Here is a 20,886-nt window from a genome sequence, read left to right on the forward strand (position 1 = left end):
TTGTCCTTGAATGTATTGGACATTGCTGGTCAGTTACAAAACGATGTTTTGTAGCATCAGTATATTATGTATTTTGCATTGCAAATGGCAACATCCAGAGGAATTTATTTCAATTAAGCTTACTCCTTGTTTTACTCAGAATGCAAGAAATGTCAGTGGAAAGATAAAGGAAACACAGTATTCATTGTAGTCATAGTAAGATGCTTTCAGTAATCAAAAATCAAAAACAGGAGTAAATCAGATCTTTTTCTTCAATGTATCAAACCATGTCTGTGTAAGGGAAAAACATTAAGTTGACATTTCAGACCAGAATTAAGATGAAATATCCCCCTTCTTTAAAATCTTTTTCTCGTGTGTCTACAGAATGGAAAACTGTAAGCAAGTCAGTAAGGTTTGAGTGCAATACCTTTTGTATTTCTGTGTTCACGACCTCCCTGTTGGACATGTTTTACTTTGTGTTTTTCAAGGGTACAGGATCTGATTTTAAGTACTGATACTGTCACGCATCTGGTAATCCTTTTCTTGGATATGGTGTAACACCTTCAGTTAGAATTTCTCTCTCTCTCTCTCTATGTATATATATACATGAATATAGTATTATATACCACAAACCTGAAGTTGGCATGAGATGCATCCATCCCTGTAATAGCTAAATCTTGGCTAAAAACATTTTGTAAAATTATCTTTTTTGTTGTTTTGTTTTGTACGTTGCGCTTCTTTGAAGAAAACCTCACCCCAGTTTTTCCCTGGCTCACTGACTATGTCCAGCCCAAACAGTGGAAGAAATACTTCAGAGAGCCATATGCCCTTTTAGAAATGTTAGATCGAGAGAGAGCCTACAAAAATTAAAAAGAATTGATAGACATTTGTCATAATATGTCTGGAAATAGTGACCAGTTTAGTTTTAAAAGAGTAGACTTCTAGAAGACAAACCGCAGACCAAAAAAAACTGACACACCTAAAGGATCCTGGTTTCACATAAGTATACAGTAGTTTTTGAGCATACTATCACTATGGATGCTTTTAGCACAGTCATCATTTTGGATGTCCCATAGTCACCAGGACATAGTAGCCCACAAACTTCTGGAGTTTTTTGGTTTGGGGGCTTCTGTCTGGTTGATGGGTCCTTTTTTTCATTTGTTAGGTTGGTTTTTTTGTATGTGTAGCAATTGCTAACATATGCCATAGAAACAAATCACCATCTCAAGGTCTTTAAGATCAATACCTAGCCTGTTTTAGTTTAGGTTTAAAAAATCAGTGCTATGTTCATTAGAGTTCTCTTATTCAACAAGATGCTCCTTTCTGACTGTAGCTGCAATATTAAATCAGAATTGATTTTAATCCTGCTGTGTTTGTATTAGTCCCTAAGGTGGGACTTGCTACCTTATTGTGAAATTTAAGTTATATTGCCTTAATTAGTCTGATCAATGCTGCACAAAATAAAGATGTTGATAGCTGTCAGCAACATAGCATATAAATGCAGTTACAGTAAATTATTTGGTAGAAATAGAAAGCTATGCTGATTTTATTTATTTATTTTTAATAAGAATAAAAAGTTGCATTTTGAAGCCTATTCCAATTTTATCTTACTGATTTTAGAGATAGTATAGATTTTCTATAGGAATACACAGTTGCCATTCAGAACATGTTCATGATGTTATATTCATACCTTTTAAAGGACAGGAAAACAGAAAATGTTTATTTCCTTCATCTTTCAGGAATGACTTGACACAGTTTTTGAATCAGCCCAGTGATCATCTCTTGATGTAAAATTACTAGATAGTTCTCCATCTGGTATTTTAATTTCATGGTAGTATTTAATTCCTTTTGAATTAATTCCTAATTTTTCAGTATTTTTAATCTTCTAATGCATTATAAGAAGCTGAAGATACTTTGTTTGTTTAATGTGGAGAAAATCACTGAATTTGTTTAGTCCTGAGACAGGGAAGCAGAGAGGGAGGTGCTGGTTTCTTTTCCCTGGAAATCCATAACAGTACACATGGGAGTGTCACAAAGCTGCAGCAGAGGAGGCTAAGACTGGCTATAAGGAAACATTTATCTATTGTGAGAATGGTAAAACAGTGGAACAGGTTTCCTAGTGATGTGGTTGAAGTTCCATGCCTGTCAGTGTTCAAGAAGCATTTGGATAATGCCTCCAGTAATATGATTCAACCCTGAAGCGGTCAGGTAATTGGACTGCATGATTTTTGAAGGTCACTTCCAACTAAACTATTCTATCACTTGGAACTTTTTATTATTTGTTTTTTCCCAGTCAAGTGCATTAGATCAAGAGATTTCCAAGATTTCTTGAGATTTACTGGCTATGGAAAATAACTTGACAGCCTTTCGGCTTTTTGATATCATAAGAATCCCATTTTACATTTATTCAATCTTAGGAACTTATGCCCTTCTCCTTTACTATATATATCCCTTTTAGCATGACAGAGGACACTGAGGGGAAAAAATGAGAGAAATGATACTTCAGACACAATGAAAACAGTAAAGTAAGCAAATTGTAAGACTGCAGTTATTTAAGATTTTGCTGAGATCTTATTCTTAAAGATGATCTTTTCCAGCTCTAGATGTATCAATAGTTGATTCGGTGCTCATTGCAAGCTTTGATAATATCAACAAAGGCAGTCAAGGAAAACAAAATAATGCTTGTTGGTATTGTTAGAAATAATTTGAGATCCTCTAGATTGAGCAAAGTATTGAAATTATTATTGATTATGATGCTCACTGCCACATGCCCTGGAACAGCATCCAAAAACATGAACTAAAATTCGGTGCTACTTTGGTCAAGTGGCAATAAAATATCATTTTAAAAGTATTTATTATTCTTGTATCTTGCTTTAGATTTCCATCAAGAATTGGAATAGCCAGCTTAGCATGGTGGGAGTTACAGCTTATGCTTCAGTTGTTTGTAATACACATCTGAGTTTCTTTCCTCGTATCCACCTGCAAGATAATATGTATTGCAGAGACATTGGTCGGGAACACTTAATCTGACAGATAAATGACACTTTACAAGGAGAACTTCGATTTGGCTTTAAAGTGATTCTGATGTGGGTTATAATTTCTAAAGAGAAATCTCTCCAGAAATCTCCTGGGAAGAGTAATGAATCAAAATCATAAAACCTGGTCTCCTTGTACAACACTGAAATACTGTTATACAACAGTATAATCTGAAGTGGTTGTTCTGGGGCTTCAAAATGAGCAAACTGCTTGACTTTTTATTTCATTTATGGAATTATTTTATAGATTAAACCTGACATACCACCACTGGTTAATATAGTCTAGAAGTTATTCTCACTTGGATAATACACTTTGATATCTTCTGTCATCCTCATATATTTACTGAAATTACTAATAACAGAACTGTTACTGAGAAATAGATTCTGTCTGTTCTTTATTTGTGATATATTATTTGGCTGAGTGGTCACTCAAGAAGCATTTTCCAAAGACCGTGAATTTTGATAGCACACAAGCTCAGGTGTTGTGTTGACTGAGTTTTAATATCAAAATTTAGTCCTTGCCATTAAATTTGGTTCTCGTGTTTTGACATTTGGTAGTGCTGTGAAAACATCATGTGCTGTTATGTTATACTCCAGACAAGATGTGGATAATTACCAGTGTATCAACACATAACGAGCAGGTGTTGTTCTGTCTTAAAACTGACAGTTTCATCATGTAGTTTTTACGTACCTGACACACGCCTTTGCAGCAAAGCAATACACATCCCTGTTGCAAATATATTGATTTTAGTTAGAAGATTCTCTGCTTTCTTCTGCCCTGATGATTTTATCTATTAATACATCTGTATCTTTCTACTTCATACTAGGAAGGAGACTACAAATCTCTCCCTTGAATCCTACCCCTGGCCTGCAGCTGTTAAGAGCAGGGTAATGGAGATTCACATAATTCTTAGTATGCAAAACTAGACTTCATAAGATTCTCTAACTCCATCTCATTTTTTCCAGATTCTCATTTTTCTATTAGACATAGTATTCCTTCCCTGGATGGTCCCACTGCTGAAACTTGTGGAAAAGCATTTGCTTTAATCTACTCAGCAGAAACCTGAAGGTCACATTTACTCTGAGAGACTGGGCATGGAAGGTTGGCTTCAATAGCCGCCAGAATTTCCTCTGTTAGCACAGAGCTTTGCAAAACGCTACTCACTCATGTTGTATAAAAAAGAAGGGAAACAATGTACTGTGCTCTGATCTGGAGCTGAGGATGTCAAGTCACTGCTACTGAACTGTTTTGGCAGTTAGGGTAGTCTCAACCTAATCTAAATGCTTAAGTGCAGTGGATTCTGAATGCCTTAGTTAAAAGGATTTATATGATAATTACAATATCTAGTATATGCGTATATATGAACACTGTTCAAGGAAGGAATGGAAAACTTTCTATGGGCATAGGCAGAGTCAGCAAATGAGATGTGTTTGAAAATGGTCAAATGAGCATCTGAATCTGCTATGTCTGGTTTTTTATTTTCTAATGTTCATTATATTTCCACTGTTGGAGAGCACAGGAGGAGTCCTGGTTAATCTTCTTACTGTCAAACTAAAATTCTCTGAAAAATAAAGTGAAAACATTAGCAGTTTTAAATATTATTTTTGCTGTTAATATTTTTGTCATAATGGAACAAGTATGTTTCCCGTATCATCCTGTTCTAAAAGAAGAAAGGAATGAAAATATTGCATTGCGCTGACTTAAACAAAAAAGTAAATGCAATTTGAAGAAGTAATTTTACACACATGATGGTATTTTAGCTAACGACAAAGGCAAGCTCAGAGCAAACAGTCCCAGATACTGAACACCGCTGTACACATTTCTGTAGGAATCAGCATGCCTAACCATGTTAGAATCATTAGATATTTGGATGTTTTCACTGTTCTGATAAGTACTGAATAGTATTAGTTCTATAAATATTTCTGCATATTACGTGCAGCTGAATGAAGGTGTATATTAAATTGTCATGTTAAACTTATGCAATTGTTATTCTTTGAAATATAAAAAAAATTAATTATAAGTAGCTTGATATTGTCCAAATGAAACATTTATCTGCTTTGAATGCTGCTGTACCAAAAGAAAAGTTGGCTAAAGACTCTAAATGGGAGAAAGATCTAAGAGAGCAGCATTTTAAGAAATATGTTGACCTTTTCTCCCCTTTTAGGAGCTGCTGAGAAAAGTTCCAAACATGGTGCAGAAGATAAGACACAGAACATTATTAGTGCTATGAAGGAAAGAATGAAGATCAGAGAAAAAAATAGACCAGAAGTGTTTGAAGTGATCCAGGAAATGTTTGATATTTCCAAAGAAGATTTTGTACAATATACAAAAGCAGCAAAGCAAAGTGTTTTGGATGGGACATCCAAATGGTCAGCAAAAATAACTATCACAGGTAAGTATTCTTCTGAATAGCTTGCTTTCAGAGTTCCCTCCTTCCTATTTTTCTTGTTCCAGAATAATATTTATTATAATTAAAATGGGTTCTGCATGATAAGTTGCATAGTTGGTGCATTTATAAAAGTCTGAGCTTGTATTCAGTTTCTTCTGCCCCCCACCAATAACTCTCATGGCTGAGAAAAATTTTACCAAGTGGCGATCAGTTGCAAGTGTTAAATTAAGGGTCATGATGACTGACATGCTGTGAATGCTGCAGTGCACAATTTATGACCCTGCTGATCCTGGGACTTATCATCTGTTTTTATTTCTTGACTAAGGGTCACGCAATTTCTCAGTGCTGCATAAAAACCTTGCTAAAATGTATGTTTAAGTCAATTCTGACTGTACCTGGTATTTCAGACCTGTCTGTAGGGTAATTTTCCCAACAGTTATAAGGTATTTTTGAATCATTGTTTGTAAGATCAAACATTCATAGTGTTAAAGATTTACAGGATTGTCCTCTATTGCTCTTTATAAACCAAGCAATTAGAATGCTTAGGCATACAAAGGGCAGTCTTAGCAAGTTACTCAGCAAATATGCAAATACTTTCAGGCTGTCTATCTGCTGAGTAAACATCAGTTTTCTAGTGTTGGTTCAAAACTCACTTGCATTGTTGAATGATTTGGTTCATCTCTTTTAGAAGAAAAGCCCATTGCTATTTCAGTTTTGTGGAATCATGGCCTAATTATGATAATTATGTAAAGTATATTCAAACCCTCTGTTGAAAGGAGGGCTAACTTGGGAGTTACACAGTTTGCTCATGGCTTTGTCCAAACTAGATTTGAGAGAATGAAGATCTTGGACGACCAGTTCAGTGATTCACCACTCACAGTGTGTTTGTTTTGTTGTTTCTTAACGCTCAGCTAAGCAAGTATGGCTGAACTCCCACAGGGAGCTGATGTGCTGAGTAAGAATACTCAGCCATTCTTATGCATTCATTTTTCTGAGCACACTGTGGGAGCTTCATTATCCAAAATGATTGACATCAGAAAATATTTACTAAATGCTTCTGCTGAGACATTTTAAACAATATGTGCAAAATAGTAAAACCTAGCTCTGCAGATGTTAGGAGCCACCACCAGTGTTCTAGCTGCATCTTTCTGAGTGTGATGAGTTGGTTTTTGACAGTTTTGCTTTCTCCTGAGTTTTCCAGCTTTATGAATAATGGTGAAAAATGAAATTATATGGATTTATGCTTTCCACAAAACGCATATGCACATTAACTATATTCAACATGAACTAGCATAAATGCTGAAAAATACATAAACAGTTAAAGAAAAATGAATCAAACTGTCGCCCTGTTTATGGTAGAATGGAAAATATTCTGAAAACCATCCTCGTTTCTCTTTCTCATGTGAAAGACAAATGACAATCATGTTCCTTAAGACTATTTTCGTAATCCACTCTGCAGATTTTTGGAAGTTTGTGGGTTTAAAATTTCTGTATATTTTTTCATATTTGGGGAAAAAGAATTTGGATTTTAAAAAGAAGAAATTTTATGATTTGAGGTATCGTAACATGGAAGCTGAATTATACAACAGTATTATGTTACCGTGCTGATTAAGCCAAAGTTTGAGTTTCTGAATTATGCATGGAAAGAAAAATACTTGTTTTGTGCTTCTTCCTGACTCGTTAAATTATTCTTCTATCAAACCACTTTTGTAGGTTTTATTCAGTCCAGAAAAGTAGTTTAAAAAATCTTATTTATCTCCAGAGGAAAAGAAGCTGGAAAAAATGACCTAGAAATCTTTGATGCAGCAGCACTCATTCACAGGGTTTGTTTCCTTTTGCTGCAGTCAAGGTCTCATTTATTTCTTGGCAATAAAGGCTATGAGGGCTAAAGTAGGTTTCTCTCCTTTTGTTGCAGTGCTTTGTGCTCAGGGCTTACAAGCTAAGGACAAAACTGGCTCAAGTGACCCATACGTTACTGTGCAAGTTGGCAAAACCAAACGGAGAACAAAAACTATTTTTGGAAACTTGAATCCAGTATGGGATGAGAAATTCTATTTGTAAGTATAGAACATCATGTTGTTTTTTTACATTTTTATCTTAAGTTTAGGTAATAGAATGCTGACAAATGGAAAACTTACTTAATTTGAAAACATTTGTTGTCTGTATCATGCATGTGCATGGTACCGTGCATTAATAAACTAGCTCTAAATGGGGAGAGCATAGAAGTTTATTACAAGTGTATCTGTAGTGTTCATATAACTCATTGGCAGACCTATTAACAGTGTCTATTTGATTCCTTATTTTATAAGGAATTTCAATAACAAATTATTCAGAGTTTCACCTTAGCTGATAATAGTAGATGTAAATGCATTCCTGTGCCTCAGGCACTGGCCATGAGAGCTGAAACATGGTTTAATTGAACATCATGATTTCCCTTGGTGAAACTGGGGTGCTGACATTATTTAGTACACTTTAGAGACTGGGCTGAGTTGTTTGAAATGGTTATCCTTTCCAAGGCTGACTGTTGTCTGGAGGTCAGTTCTGAAGTGTCTGATAGGATCCTTCTGTCTCCTTTCCTTGGCTACAGCCCCAGAACTGATAATGGTATTGTTTGTTGCCAGCACATTACTGAAGTTCAACCCTGACCACAAAGTAGATGTTCCCATCTGTAACATGTTCACTAAGGTTTCAATATGATTTCATGCCAGTTGTAAATTTGGCAGAGTTCCCAGAACTTCTTTCAGAAGGAGATGTTACAGTAGAGGAAGTTCCAGTTCGTGTGTACTGTATCGTTCCTTCCCTTGAAAAGTTACATATATATATTTTTTTTTTCACCCAGAAATTATAATGTGCTACCCTAGCAATAACGTTAAAACAACAACAAAACTACTACAGCATAAATCTCCTGAATAAATGATTTGAACTAAATACATTTTCAGTCATTTTTGATGCTTGCATTTTCTACAACAGTTATCTCTCTGTCTTATTAAGTACACTGGATTTCATTTAAGACAATACCTTAAGTGTATTAAGCAAACTATAAGCATTGAATCATAAGATTTAAATTTGAAGCAATCAAATTTCATTGACTCAGGTATTTTCACTTAAAAATTGGCTTTATTTGTGGTCTTTGACAGTCTTAGATATAATCCAACACTGATCATCCTTATGATTCTTAAATGCTGAATTCAGAGATTAAACATATCACAAAATCTTACCATTGCATATTTAATCATAATACCAAGACATTCACTTAAGTTTCCAAATGTCTCCTAAAATAAGGAGTTGGGACAAATGTTAGCTCCCCAGCGCACATCTGTTCTATCATAGCAGAGGGAGGGTGTTATTCAAGTTTGTAGAACCTAATGAGGTTCAACACGGCAAAGTGCAAGGTTTTGCACTTGGGCCGGAAGAACCCCAGGCACCTGTACAGGCTGGGAGGAGTTGTCCTTGAGAGCAGCTTGGCAGAAAAAGACCTAGGGGTCCTGATAGATGAGAAACTTAACATGAGCCAGCAGTGCGCTCTGGCAGCCCGGAAAGCAAATGGGATCCTGGGCTCCATCAGGAGAGGGGTGGTCAGCAGGGATAGGGAGGTGATCGTCCCTCTCTACTCTGCTCTTGTGAGGCCCCATCTGGAGTACTGTGTCCAGGTGTGGAGCCCTCAGTACAAAAAAGATATGGAGATTTTGGAAAGGGTCCAGAGGAGGGCCACAAAGATGATCAGGGGGCTGGAGCACCTCCCCTATGAGGTCAGGCTGAGGGAGTTGGGTTTGTTCAGCTTGGAGAAGAGAAGGTTGCGGGGTGACCTCATTGCAGCCTTTCAGTACCTGAAGGGAACTTACTCCCAGGAAGGGAGTAAACTCTTCGAAAGGGCTGATAATAGCAGGACATGGGGAAATGGTTTTAAGTTGAAGGAGGGAAGATTTAGGTTGGATGTTACGGGAAAGTTCTTTACTAGAAGAGTGGTTAGGTCCTGGAACAGGCTGCCCAGTGAGGTTGTGGATGCCCCGTCCTTGGAGGTGTTCAAGGCCAGGTTGGACGGGGCCCTGGGCAACCTGATCTAGTAAAGGTGTATGTTTGGTGGCCCTGCTAGGCAGGGGGGTTGGAACTACATGATCCTTGAGGTCCCTTCCAACCCGGGTAATTCTGTGATTCTGTGATTCTGTAATTACACGTAATCCTAACACAATTGTATGGTTAGCAGAGAGTGAATGTTTCTAACAGTATATTCAATAGAGCTCTGCTAAATGACCATGGCACAGGAACGTGAAATAGGCTTAAATGGGGGAACTCATAGATTATGTCTAAAGGAGAGTAAACGTACACCTGCATATGCAGTTCAGTAAACAACCAGCTAAAGACTATCAGAGTAAGAATCTTTCCTTGGAATGTGTATTTTTTGTACGTAAGATGGGGCAGTAAATAGATCTACAGATGCTCCTTTAAATAATCTATTATAGCCAGCAAGGGCTTTTTATTATCCTAATGAGCAACAAGATAACAGTGACAGGTGATTTTTTTCAACCCCAGAACAAAGGAAGAATCCTAGAGCTATTGGCTTTCTAGCTTCTTCTGCTTGTGTTGAACAGGGAGAAAAATATTTTGGATGTATAGTTTTCAATTTTTTACAGACCTCAAGGTCTATTGATATTTTAGCTGCACACAACTCTCTATTGGAGTCTTCTTCACTCTTAAGATTTTCTTGACAATTTTTAACAGCTGATTCAGATTGTCGGTATCTTCCTCTGGCAGTGTTTTCTAGTAAAAGTACCTCTCCAGACTGACTTGCAGGCTATGTAGGGATCATGCTCCTCTGATCTCTCATTACCACCTCAGCTACAATTGTATATTCCAAAAGGTTTTTGTATTACTGGATGATTATTTTATATTACAAATTTTATTTTGGTTGCCACTAGACTACCATATGTCTCCAGTAAACAGTTTCATGGGATTTCTGTTGCTCTATTCAGTGCACGAATGCATATGCTATTAGACTTAAATTAGATCAGTGAAAAGATTTTTGTAAAGACAACTATTACCATCTGGCCAAGATCTTGGTCATCACTAAACAGTTACAATGTGTCTAATGTCTGATGTTGTTGAAGATTTCCTCCTGGCATACTGCAAATGCCACTGAAGATACAAAATCCAATTGATTGTGTCTGGGAAAAATTCCAATAACTCTTTAAGGGAGAAAAATTTCTATTTGTACACATTAGATTGCTCCTGACCATCCTTATTGATGTATGGCCAATCGTAATGAGAAAAAGTATCTTCTTGCACTGAATGCCATTCATGTAGGTTAGGTACAATGATAGTTGATCTCTATGTTAGTCAGGGAAGCTGCTCAACTGCTTTGTATTTCAGATATTTCAGTCTAGAGTTTCTGATGAAGTGAGACTTTTTGGCAGCTATTTCAGGCCTCCAGTTTTCTGTTGTTTAGAATTCCCCTGAAGAGCAGTACCTACACAGTTTAGTAGATACAGACAAAGTTTCTCTGCTGATTGCTTGCAGAATTCACTGAGATAGAACATTAGAAAGTTATAGCAGTATCACTTCAGAATGGGGAAATAATCTCTGTTTACAGAAAGACTAAAAATGTTCATCTCATTATATAGTGATGTATCTGAGGTGCTGTTTCTGTACAGGTAGGCAAATTATACAGAAAAAGCTTAATAGTAAAGCTTTCTGGAATCTCACTGTTGCAGTGTAGGCCAATAGAAATAGGTGTTCATACACCCCATCCCTTTTTGCATCACAAGTCTGTACAAGTTTGGAGGCCTTGCATATGAACCTTGCAAAAACATAGAAGCAGAGCTGATTGATTAATAAAGGTATAGACAAGATGAGCAAACACATTGGTGTAGTGATAGGTATCAATATGCTTCAATGATGTTAAAAAAAAAAAAAAAAAAAAAGGATAAGGATGAAAGGATATTGGGGAAAAGCACGTGATTCCTGACCATCTGAAATTCCTTAATCAGCTAAGTGTATATCAGATGGAAACATATGCTGTAGCAGGAGAATAAAATGTTATTTGTAATGACATTTAATGACTTTCTGTGTGTGGCATCTCCACATGAAAGAAAATGGGAGCAAAACCTACTCATAGCAGAGATGTGGCAGTAAGAGTAACATAAGTGCCTCATCAGTGTTAGATCTCCCTATCCCACAGTACAAAGTTCCTGTTTAAAATGTAAAGTGGACAAACAATTAAACACAGTTCTAGTCTGTGACAATCAGTAATTCGACGCTACATGTTAGGAACATTATCTGGTTTTATTCTGGGATTAGTCTAACTTCTTAACATGAAGATGTCTGTTTGACCCATCTTCAACTATATTTTCCTATCTTATCCTGTCCTTGGTAATAAGTTTTGAATTTTACAGTCAGGAAGATTTTAGATTGTTTAACAGTGGGTCTGTCACATTCTCTGAAAAGGACAATCCAGGAGATGAAGTCCTAAGAGTGTCCTCAGTATGAACTCACCCTATAATGGACACTAGGGAGTCCATATGAAGGGGTAATTTATGAAAACCCCAATCACGGAAAAAGATTCAATTTATGATTGCAGTTTGCTAGATGTAAGGGAAGGCAGTCATAAGACAAAAGGAAATTAGGCTTCATTAGTCTTGCTAATCACAGAATAATGTATTTTTTAATTACCAGAGATATCTTCAGTGTTAAAATTTAGAATATCGACAGGCACAAGTATTTCTGTGATACTGAATGATGTCATAGTGAGTTGTGAATACCATTTTTAGTGACTGATCAGCCTTGACAGTAATAATGACATATAAAGCACTTTGTACTTCTAAAGCCTATTACTACTGCTAATTAATTCTTAGAACAAACCCTGAGGGGTGCCAGTTGGGAGATAAGTTATAGTATAACTGTTTTAATACTGCAATTGTTGAAATAGGTCACTAAGCAGTGTTAGTGCTTGAAATAGAATTATTCAAACAAGAACTCAAACTAATACCATGTAGGTAGGTCTGGAAAAGTTTATCCACTTGGGAACTCTTGATTACAAGTGAAGCCACCTCACTCATATATCCAGAAGTGTCTAAAATCAGCTTAACTCATGAGAGTTTAATAAGCCACTGGATTTTGCAGTTCTCTGCTACACAGCAGTCTGTCCCTACTTCTCCTTATGAGGGAAATGGAGACCTTGGACAAGTAGCATATATTTTAAACAAAGCAGATGTTTATTTCCTGGTTGGGGGGGAGGGGGTGTTATTGTAGTGGTGGTGGTTTGCGGTTGGTTGGTGAGGGTTTTTTTGGTTTTTTGCTTTTGGTGGTTTTTGTTTTCCTTATCCATCTTGTCTTGTGGCCAAGTTTGTAGATAAATGTTGGGCTTCTTCATTGCAAATTCAAAAATATTGTGCTGTGCATTAAAAATATTAGTATTTTCTTACTTTTTTATTGGTACATTATAGGTATTATAGGTTGCTACTTTTGTGGCCTATTATAAAGGCCAAATAACATTTGTGAATGAATAAACCTTATCTGACTGTAACATGCTGATGGTATTTTTAAAAGTGTTGAGAAGTTCCTATTGTAAACCTGCTAATAATTTCAGGAAGAAGTTCATGACATTCATAAATGCAATCCTTATGTATACATAATTCATTCAAGTTAATCTCTCTACTTTCTACATGTAGTAATTCTGCCCTTTCCCCTAGCAATGTGTTATGGCCATCTGTTCCACTGAATATTGCAGTTGTTGGTGTTCTGTTGCTTAAAACAGTTATACAGAAATCAAGCTCAATGAATAAGCAGTACAATAGCAAAAACTGACTTATGGATTTTATTATTATTTTTACAGTGAATGCCATAATTCTACAGATAGAATAAAAGTGAGAGTGTGGGATGAAGATGATGACATCAAATCTAGAGTAAAACAACATTTCAAAAAGGAGTCCGATGACTTCCTTGGGCAGACAATCATTGAAGTAAGAACACTGAGTGGAGAAATGGATGTATGGTATAATTTAGGTATGATACTTATTGATTTGTTTATTTATTTTTAACAAATTTAGGTAGAATTTCAGCATCTGTACCTTAGGGACTTCAAAATACACAGCTTAGGTACTGATTGCATATTTTTAAATCCTGAATGTTACAGGTTAGCTGGGAAATTGTGGATATTTTGGCGAATTATGGTGATTAGCTCAATCTCTGTAAAACTATGTATTTGTCTTTGGTATTAATAAAAACAGCAAAAATGTGTAAGCCTTCACTCCAGTCTAGACTATTCATAGTAGCATTAGTAAACAGTTCTATCAGGATGCATAGAAAAACCTAGCAAATATTTTCCTTGTGCACATTCTCTTTATTACATTGTTTTATCTAATCACCTTTTATTTTCAACATGCTTAGATCTGTTATCCTTCACAAAACTTTGTTGATTCAGTTTTCTGTTTTGTATATCTGAAATAGGTTTACGTGCATAATCTTAAATTGAATGCAATCTGCTGAGAAGAAAACATTCTCTGATATCCTTAATGCTGGTACTTTTTTCTCTGGTCAGATTTTAAGTAGCATCATACTTTGAGCCAGAAATGAATCAATGAAAGTGTGTCAAAATACATTCCCTTTATCTAAGTCTAAGCATAAAGCTCTTAATTCTGAAAATTGTAGTGAGCACTTAGTGTTCTAGAATAGACCTTTAAATCCGATACACGCACATGTTGATATCTGTATCAACAGTATGTTTACATCACATCACTCAGAGGAAAGAGGAGTCAAATGGCCAGAAACAAAATCAGAGTTAGTCTTCAAAAGTAGTGACAGATATTAATAATAGATAATAGTCTTGTGCGGGTTGGAAGGGACCTTAGAGATCATTGAGACCAATCCCAGGGATTCGAGCCTCTGTGTAGCAGAGCGGCACTTCTACCACTTGCGCCACAGGGGAGATTCGAACCCGGGCCCCGGTGTTGCAAAGCAGCATTCCTACCACTGCGCCACAGTAATAATTATTAGTTCATATACCAGATAGGGAATGGAAATTGTTTGTATTGAAAAGACAGAAGTGTTGCTTAAAGTGCTGTGTGGCCTGTTTTGAATTTGGCAAACAAAATAAGAAAAGATTCTTAATAGCTTGATGTCCTGCTTTGTGGCTTGAGCTCTATGCGAGTCACTTAAAAGTTATTCTCTATTCACAACAGCAGGACTTAAAAATGAATGTGTTTTGTGTGACTATATGTATACTTGATTGTTACTAACATGTTGTTTTTCTGTCCTTCAGAAAAGCGGACAGACAAATCAGCTGTCTCTGGAGCTCTTCGATTGAAAATCAATGTTGAAATAGAAGGAGAGGAGAAAGTTGCTCCCTACCATGTGCAGTACACCTGTTTACATGAGGTATGTTGCAGAAGTTAAAGAAAGCAAGCTAAATAGAATAAAAAATATTATAAACTAATTTTAACATTTGAAAATATTTCCAGTTTTTAAGACTTCGTTTGTTGTTTGGAGTTTGTTTGTTTTCCAGCAAAAGCAGACAGGTAATCAGATCTGCAGTTTGTGGATACTTAAATAGTTTAGTAATCTGAGAAGCATTCCATGATTTTACCTCTAAATAAATAGTAGGTTTGGTTTAGGTTTTGCTAAACCGAAGCATTGTTGCACGTGTTTTAGTACTTCAGAGGCTTCTTCCATATTTCCTGCAATATATTTCTTATAAATTGTGAACTTGAAGTTTAAAATTACAGATCCGATTCCTGTTGAAGGACTCTCCAGTGAGCATTATAACACCAGGATTAGCAAGGACATTTAGGAGAGGAGAGTTTCTGCTCAGTTTTATGTTGCAGTCTCTGTGCCAGTTCTCTGAGGTGACCTTATGTCAAGAAGATAGATCAAAGTGCTGAATCATAGACCTGCACCACTAGAGTTCAACAAAAGCATTTACTGTCTTGGGTATTTTGTTTGCCAAATGATGGTTCATTGATGCCAGCCCTCAAAGGAAACAAACTAAAATAAAAATCTAAGTTAATGAGCATATGGCTGATTATGTAAAATATACAATGTCATTTAAAAACTACATATTCCTATTTGAAAAATTTCTTGCATTTAGAATCTATTCCACTACTTGACAGAAGTTAAATCTAACGGTGTGGTTAAAATCCCTGAAGTTAGAGGTGATGATGCCTGGAAGGTGTACTTTGATGATGCTGCACAAGAAATTGTAGATGAATTTGCAATGCGGTATGGAATTGAATATATTTATCAGGCTATGACGTAAGTATTTCAGTGTTTGTTTCTTACTCTACCATCGAGAATGTGTTTGAGGGAACTGATGAGTTTCAAGACTTTGTGACCCTGTCTTCTGTTTCACGCTTGTTCCTGGTTCTGAATTCTGACTGTCCTTTGTGTCCCTCTGACTCACTGACGGCCTGCTTAGCTGCACTAGCATTGAGCTATTTTATAAGCATTTTATAAACTATTACTATTATTATCTCTAAAGCATTACTTAATCCTTATGATACTGAGCAATGATCAGAGGGGTTTGACCTTCCTTAACTGGGAATGGGTTACTTTTGCAAGAACAGAGTTTAACGAGCTGTGTACTACTCCCCAGGAATACAGAAGTTATAGAATGCCGGCAGTGGATACAGTAACCTTACATAGCTAATGTAATTAACTTATGTAATTAACTTATGGAAACTGCTTTTAATGGTATTAGAACATATCACTACATCCTTCATATTGAAGTAGCTCTTATTACTTCAGAACACAGCACTTCTGAGCTTGGTTAGAAGCCTGGGGATAAGAAAGCTATATCATACATTCTTGACTTGTCCAGTAAACAGTTTGCTGGTGAAAAGGACTATATTTTGCTCCTACTGAAGCTGTAGGAAAGCAGGACTCCAAATTAGTTCATTATCCCTACAGAAAGCTGACAAAGAGTTTTTAACTAGAATATTTTTGTTTCTTCCATCACTTTACAGCCCAACCTAAATACGTGATCCACTTCTATAGTATGAAGATACATAAAAACAGAAAGTTTAATTTTATTGCAGGATATAAGGACAAAATGTGGTATTGCAGTGAACAGGTCTTTCACTTCATTGAGAGTACGCCTAATAGAAAAGTATAGATGTCTTAATAATATATACTTGTTTAATGGTATTCCTCTAAAGACTTTAAATAGCATTGCATGGAAGAATTTAATTAAGCCTGACACTTCTCCTGTGGTACTGCATATTCACACTATGTGAGGAGGAACACATGCAATAAGTTTTATGAATAGAAATTGGAATTTCTAATTTTGTATTCTTTGCTAGTGTTTAATTTTTCATTTTTACCTTCCCATCAGACATGTATGTCTTTGTCTTATATCTGTAGACGTACAGGAATGTGCAAATCAATCCAAAGTATATCTCATGTATGTTGGTGTATCTGCTTTGGACATTGTACCCAAGTAATACCTTGGGATGAATTGAAGTATGATTGAGCTCTTGTGTTAGAGACAGTCATCCACATTTTTATCAGAATAAATGTAGACAGTTATCTCCTGAAGAAAGCCCAATTAGAAAGGCTGTCTTATTTCAAGGCAAGGATTCCAACTACCCTGTTTCTAAACAAGGAAATCCATATGTTGTATTCATGTGAAAGACAAAAACAGTCATCAACCCAAAACTAAGGTAAAACAAAAAGGCTTTTTGTGTTGCTGCAGCTGAAGCTCTTTGGAAAAAAAAATTGACTTCATTGATTCTATAATTCACCTTTTATTTTTAAAATTATTTTACTTTTTTTCAATTGAGTAAAGAGATGAAAAATGATTGGGTTGGAAGAGGACTTTATTTGTTTATTCTTCTAGCAGCCAAATAAACATAGCTAGCTACATTAATGTTTTGCATATACATGAATTTGGAAGAAAATGGAAATGAAAATAATTACACTAGAATACAGATGAACAAAAGCAACAGCCCAATGATCCAAATGGCCTTTGTTTTGATGACTCCAGTGATGGGTGGTGATTTATACTGTGATTGTGATGTCTTGAAGGAGTCATACTGGAAGGAAGTATATTTACTTATTTACAGTAAGCAACCTCCCCATCAGCAAGGAATAATTTATTTTATATCATTTCACTTCCAATGTAATTTATTTGTCCTTACAAGACAAAAAGCAGGGCACATACTGGAATGGCTTTGACTAGATATTGAAATTATACATAGCATCACCATCCTGGATCTATTCTGTAGTAAAGTTGATTGCAATGGAAGCTCTATTAAGATCTTCTTGCTGGCAACCACAGGAAGCTCCAATGCTTCTAAATCAGCAACGTTTTTCTTATTCTGAAAAACTGATGGGCATAAATGATGCTATCTTGTTTTCCAAAAGGCATGCAAATCATCAAATGAAGTAATTTTCATTGATAGCTTTTGCTTACGGAGCAATGTGTGTTAATGAGCCCACTCTCTTTGCCTATTCACACTACCAGAAACACTGGAAGACTCCCAGGCACTGAGGCATCATCAGGAAACTGCAGAGTAAGAAAGCTGCAAGATAAATCTAGCAGACCTGAATTAAAATATATGACTCCGGTTTAAACAATGCAATATATACTCTAAAATATGTGATACTTGGTAATGTTTGCCGTGATATACGTACCCATTGGAAAGAATTATTACTCATGCTACTGGTTGCCATTGTCAGAGATCAACACAGACAAGGAAGGAATTTCCTTGATATATTTTTTTAATTTATTTCAGCAAGCAGAAGAAAACTTTCAGATTTTTTACCTGGATTACCAGCACTCTCAGAGTTATGGCCATTCTTAAGTGTGATAAATGTAATAGGCTCTGTGAACTTCACAGATTTTATTTAATGACACAAATCAAAAATTCGCATAACCTATCACTTGATAGCAATGTTTTCATCGACATCACTAATCAAATTACTGGTGGAATGGAGTAGTGATCTAAATAAAGACACAACAAAATTATTGTTATAGGTTTAATTTCTCCTTACAACAAATAAATACCATTTGGTACTATTTTCAAGATAGGAGCTCAAACCAGGTGCTGGGTAGCTCGATGTGTGTATTCAATAGAAGAATCTGCAGAAGAGACCTCACTGAACTCAAAACGTTGACACAAACAATTTTTCCACGGTCTGTCTTGTCTCCTGTGGGCAATTATCTTAATGGGTTCTCCTATAGCAACTGCTGCTGATTCCCTTGAGCAGAGCATATGCTAGAAGTTTGGTTCCTAAGAGTGAATAATTACTGCCTTCATATCACAGCTTGGGGTTCTTCATGTACTGAGGATCTTTAGGTCTATACAAAATTTCTTGAAATTGCAAGTCAGTTTTAAAATCATATTTTAATTATTTTGGTGTCGATTAAAAAAAAATTTTAAGAAAAAAATAAAAATTAGTATGAGTATCTCCGGAGAAGGAGACTCTACAGTCTCTCTGGACAGCCTGTTCCAGGGCTCTGTCACCCTTGACAAAAGGAAGTTTTTCCTCATGTTCATAAGAAATTTCTCATGTTTCTGTTTGTGCCAATTTCCCCTTATCCTGTTACTGGGCACTGCAGAAATAAGCTTGGCCCCATCCACTTCATTCCAGCCCTTTAGGTATTCATAAGCACTGATAAGATCCCTTCTCATCCTTCTCCAGGCTGAGCAGCCCCAGGTCTCTCAGCCTTTCCTCATAAGAGGTGCTTCCAAGCCCCTCATCATCTCTGTGGCCCTTTGCTGCGCTCTCTAGAAGTTTCTGGTCTTTCTTGAACTGAAGAGCCCAGAACTGAATGCAGTGCTCCAGATGTGGCCTCACCAGGGTGGAATAAAGGTGGAGGATCATTTCCCTTGACCTGCTGGCCATGATTTTTTTTATGTACCCCAAGATACCATTGGCCATATTGGCTACAAAGGCACACTGCTGGTGGCTCATGACTAACCTGTTGTCCCCTGGACACCCAGGTTCTTCTCAGCAGAGCTCCTTTCCGGTAGATCAGCCCCTAATTGTACTGACACATGTAGTTATTCCTCCTCCAGTACAAGACTCCACACTTGCTCTTGTTGAACTTCATTAAGAATCCTTCACAGCCTGTTCAGGTTCTTCTGAATGGTAGCATGGCCTTCTCAAGCGTCAGCCACTCCTCACAGTTTTGTATCACTAGCAAAGCTGCTGATTTTGCAGCATCTGTCTCTACATATGTTTCTCAAAATTCATGTGATGAATAAATCTGGTGAGATTTCTTTTATTTTACTTACAACTGGTGAATACCACCTAGTATCACTATTATATACATAGGAAATTACTGTTTTTTCCAGTTTATAGGAGATGTGTGACCTGCTGAAACATTTTCTTAATTAGATAGCTGGGTTAGATTTTTATGAGATTTATGCTGCAGTGTTTAAAAGCACTTCTCAAAAGCACTGGCAATGAATGAAATGTTTGGTATCATTCCAGTCAGCTGGAAATGTTGACTTCTATTACTGACCCATGTGACTGATTTGTTGTGCAGACAAGCGGTTTCCTGGAATTTCATAAAACTTGGATAATTGCATCTAAAGATCTACCTTACAGGAATGCTGAGAAATGTTTGCAAAACATTTTGAATGTGATCAGCAAGATTTATGCGTCAGTGTAGGTCACCATATTGGTGAAAGTGCAAGCCTGTGATCTATAAGGCAAACATGAAAATACTCCAATGAGTCTAATGCTAGAGAAAGCCCAAGGAGTTGATCTCCTGTCTTGACCTCAAAGAGCTGCAGATACAAAGGGACCTCAGACAAACACTGAAGCCCTAGATTGTTTTTAATATGAACCCTGCCTCTCCTACCACCCAGACAGATAAACTAGAAAATCCAGCAATTATTCACCTTCTTAGTCTAGCTTTGGGAGGGATTAAGGCCTTGACTCATCACACTGACCCTTTCTGCTGTAATCTTATTTCCTTAACCATTCCAAGGTTTTGGATGAAAATGAAGACAGATCTATATACTTGGATTTTATTTAGATATTTATATACACCTAATTAATGACTCATCTTTTTTTTTTTTTTTTCTTGAAAGTTGGTTAAAATTATAAGAGGATTTATCCTGAGTGATGTGCAAAAGTGTTTGAAAATTACAATTTTCCAGCCAATTGCATTTCAATTAAAGAATAAATTACTTTCATCTTTACTGTAAATTACCTCATGGATCACGCACTCTTAAGCACTCGTTGGTAATTACATCCACAATGAGTTCAATACTTGATTTATATTGACCATAGTGATCATCTAGCTGTAGTGATAGGTAAATGCATTTAGCATCACTTTTATCTTGCCAGAAGTAGTTTATTATACCTAGAATGTCTTTGTATGTCTTCAGATAGATCTTCAGATATACAAGTTCTGTTACAGGTCCCATTGACAAAGAATACTTAGGAGAACAGTTTGGTCAGTGATTTTATAGAGCCCAGTTATGATATTTAGGTACTGAATGCAAGATAGTAGCTATCAGATTTATTAATGAAGGTTG

The 20,886-nt window shown here is 36.3% G+C and overlaps 1 protein-coding gene across 10 annotated transcripts in view; it reads left to right on the top strand.

Moving 5' to 3' along the window:
• Nucleotides 1–20,886, top strand: part of UNC13C (unc-13 homolog C) — a 153,941-nt gene that overhangs the window by 71,921 nt on the left and 61,134 nt on the right. For 9 of the 10 annotated variants that reach the window (XM_085514973.1, XM_085514976.1, XM_085514975.1 and 6 more), the window contains 5 exons: nt 5,180–5,407; nt 7,320–7,461; nt 13,233–13,402; nt 14,658–14,773; nt 15,483–15,646. In XM_085514973.1, coding sequence (XP_085371099.1) covers nt 5,180–5,407; nt 7,320–7,461; nt 13,233–13,402; nt 14,658–14,773; nt 15,483–15,646 — 820 coding nt within the window. Of the gene's footprint in view, nt 1–3,841; nt 3,903–5,179; nt 5,408–7,319; nt 7,462–13,232; nt 13,403–14,657; nt 14,774–15,482; nt 15,647–20,886 lie in introns of all 10 variants that reach the window. The other variant, XM_085514978.1, reaches the window with a different exon arrangement.

This window comes from Coturnix japonica, chromosome 14 (assembly GCF_054131305.1).
Source record: "Coturnix japonica strain WE chromosome 14, WE-NBRP24, whole genome shotgun sequence".
Classification (NCBI taxonomy): domain Eukaryota; kingdom Metazoa; phylum Chordata; class Aves; order Galliformes; family Phasianidae; genus Coturnix; species Coturnix japonica.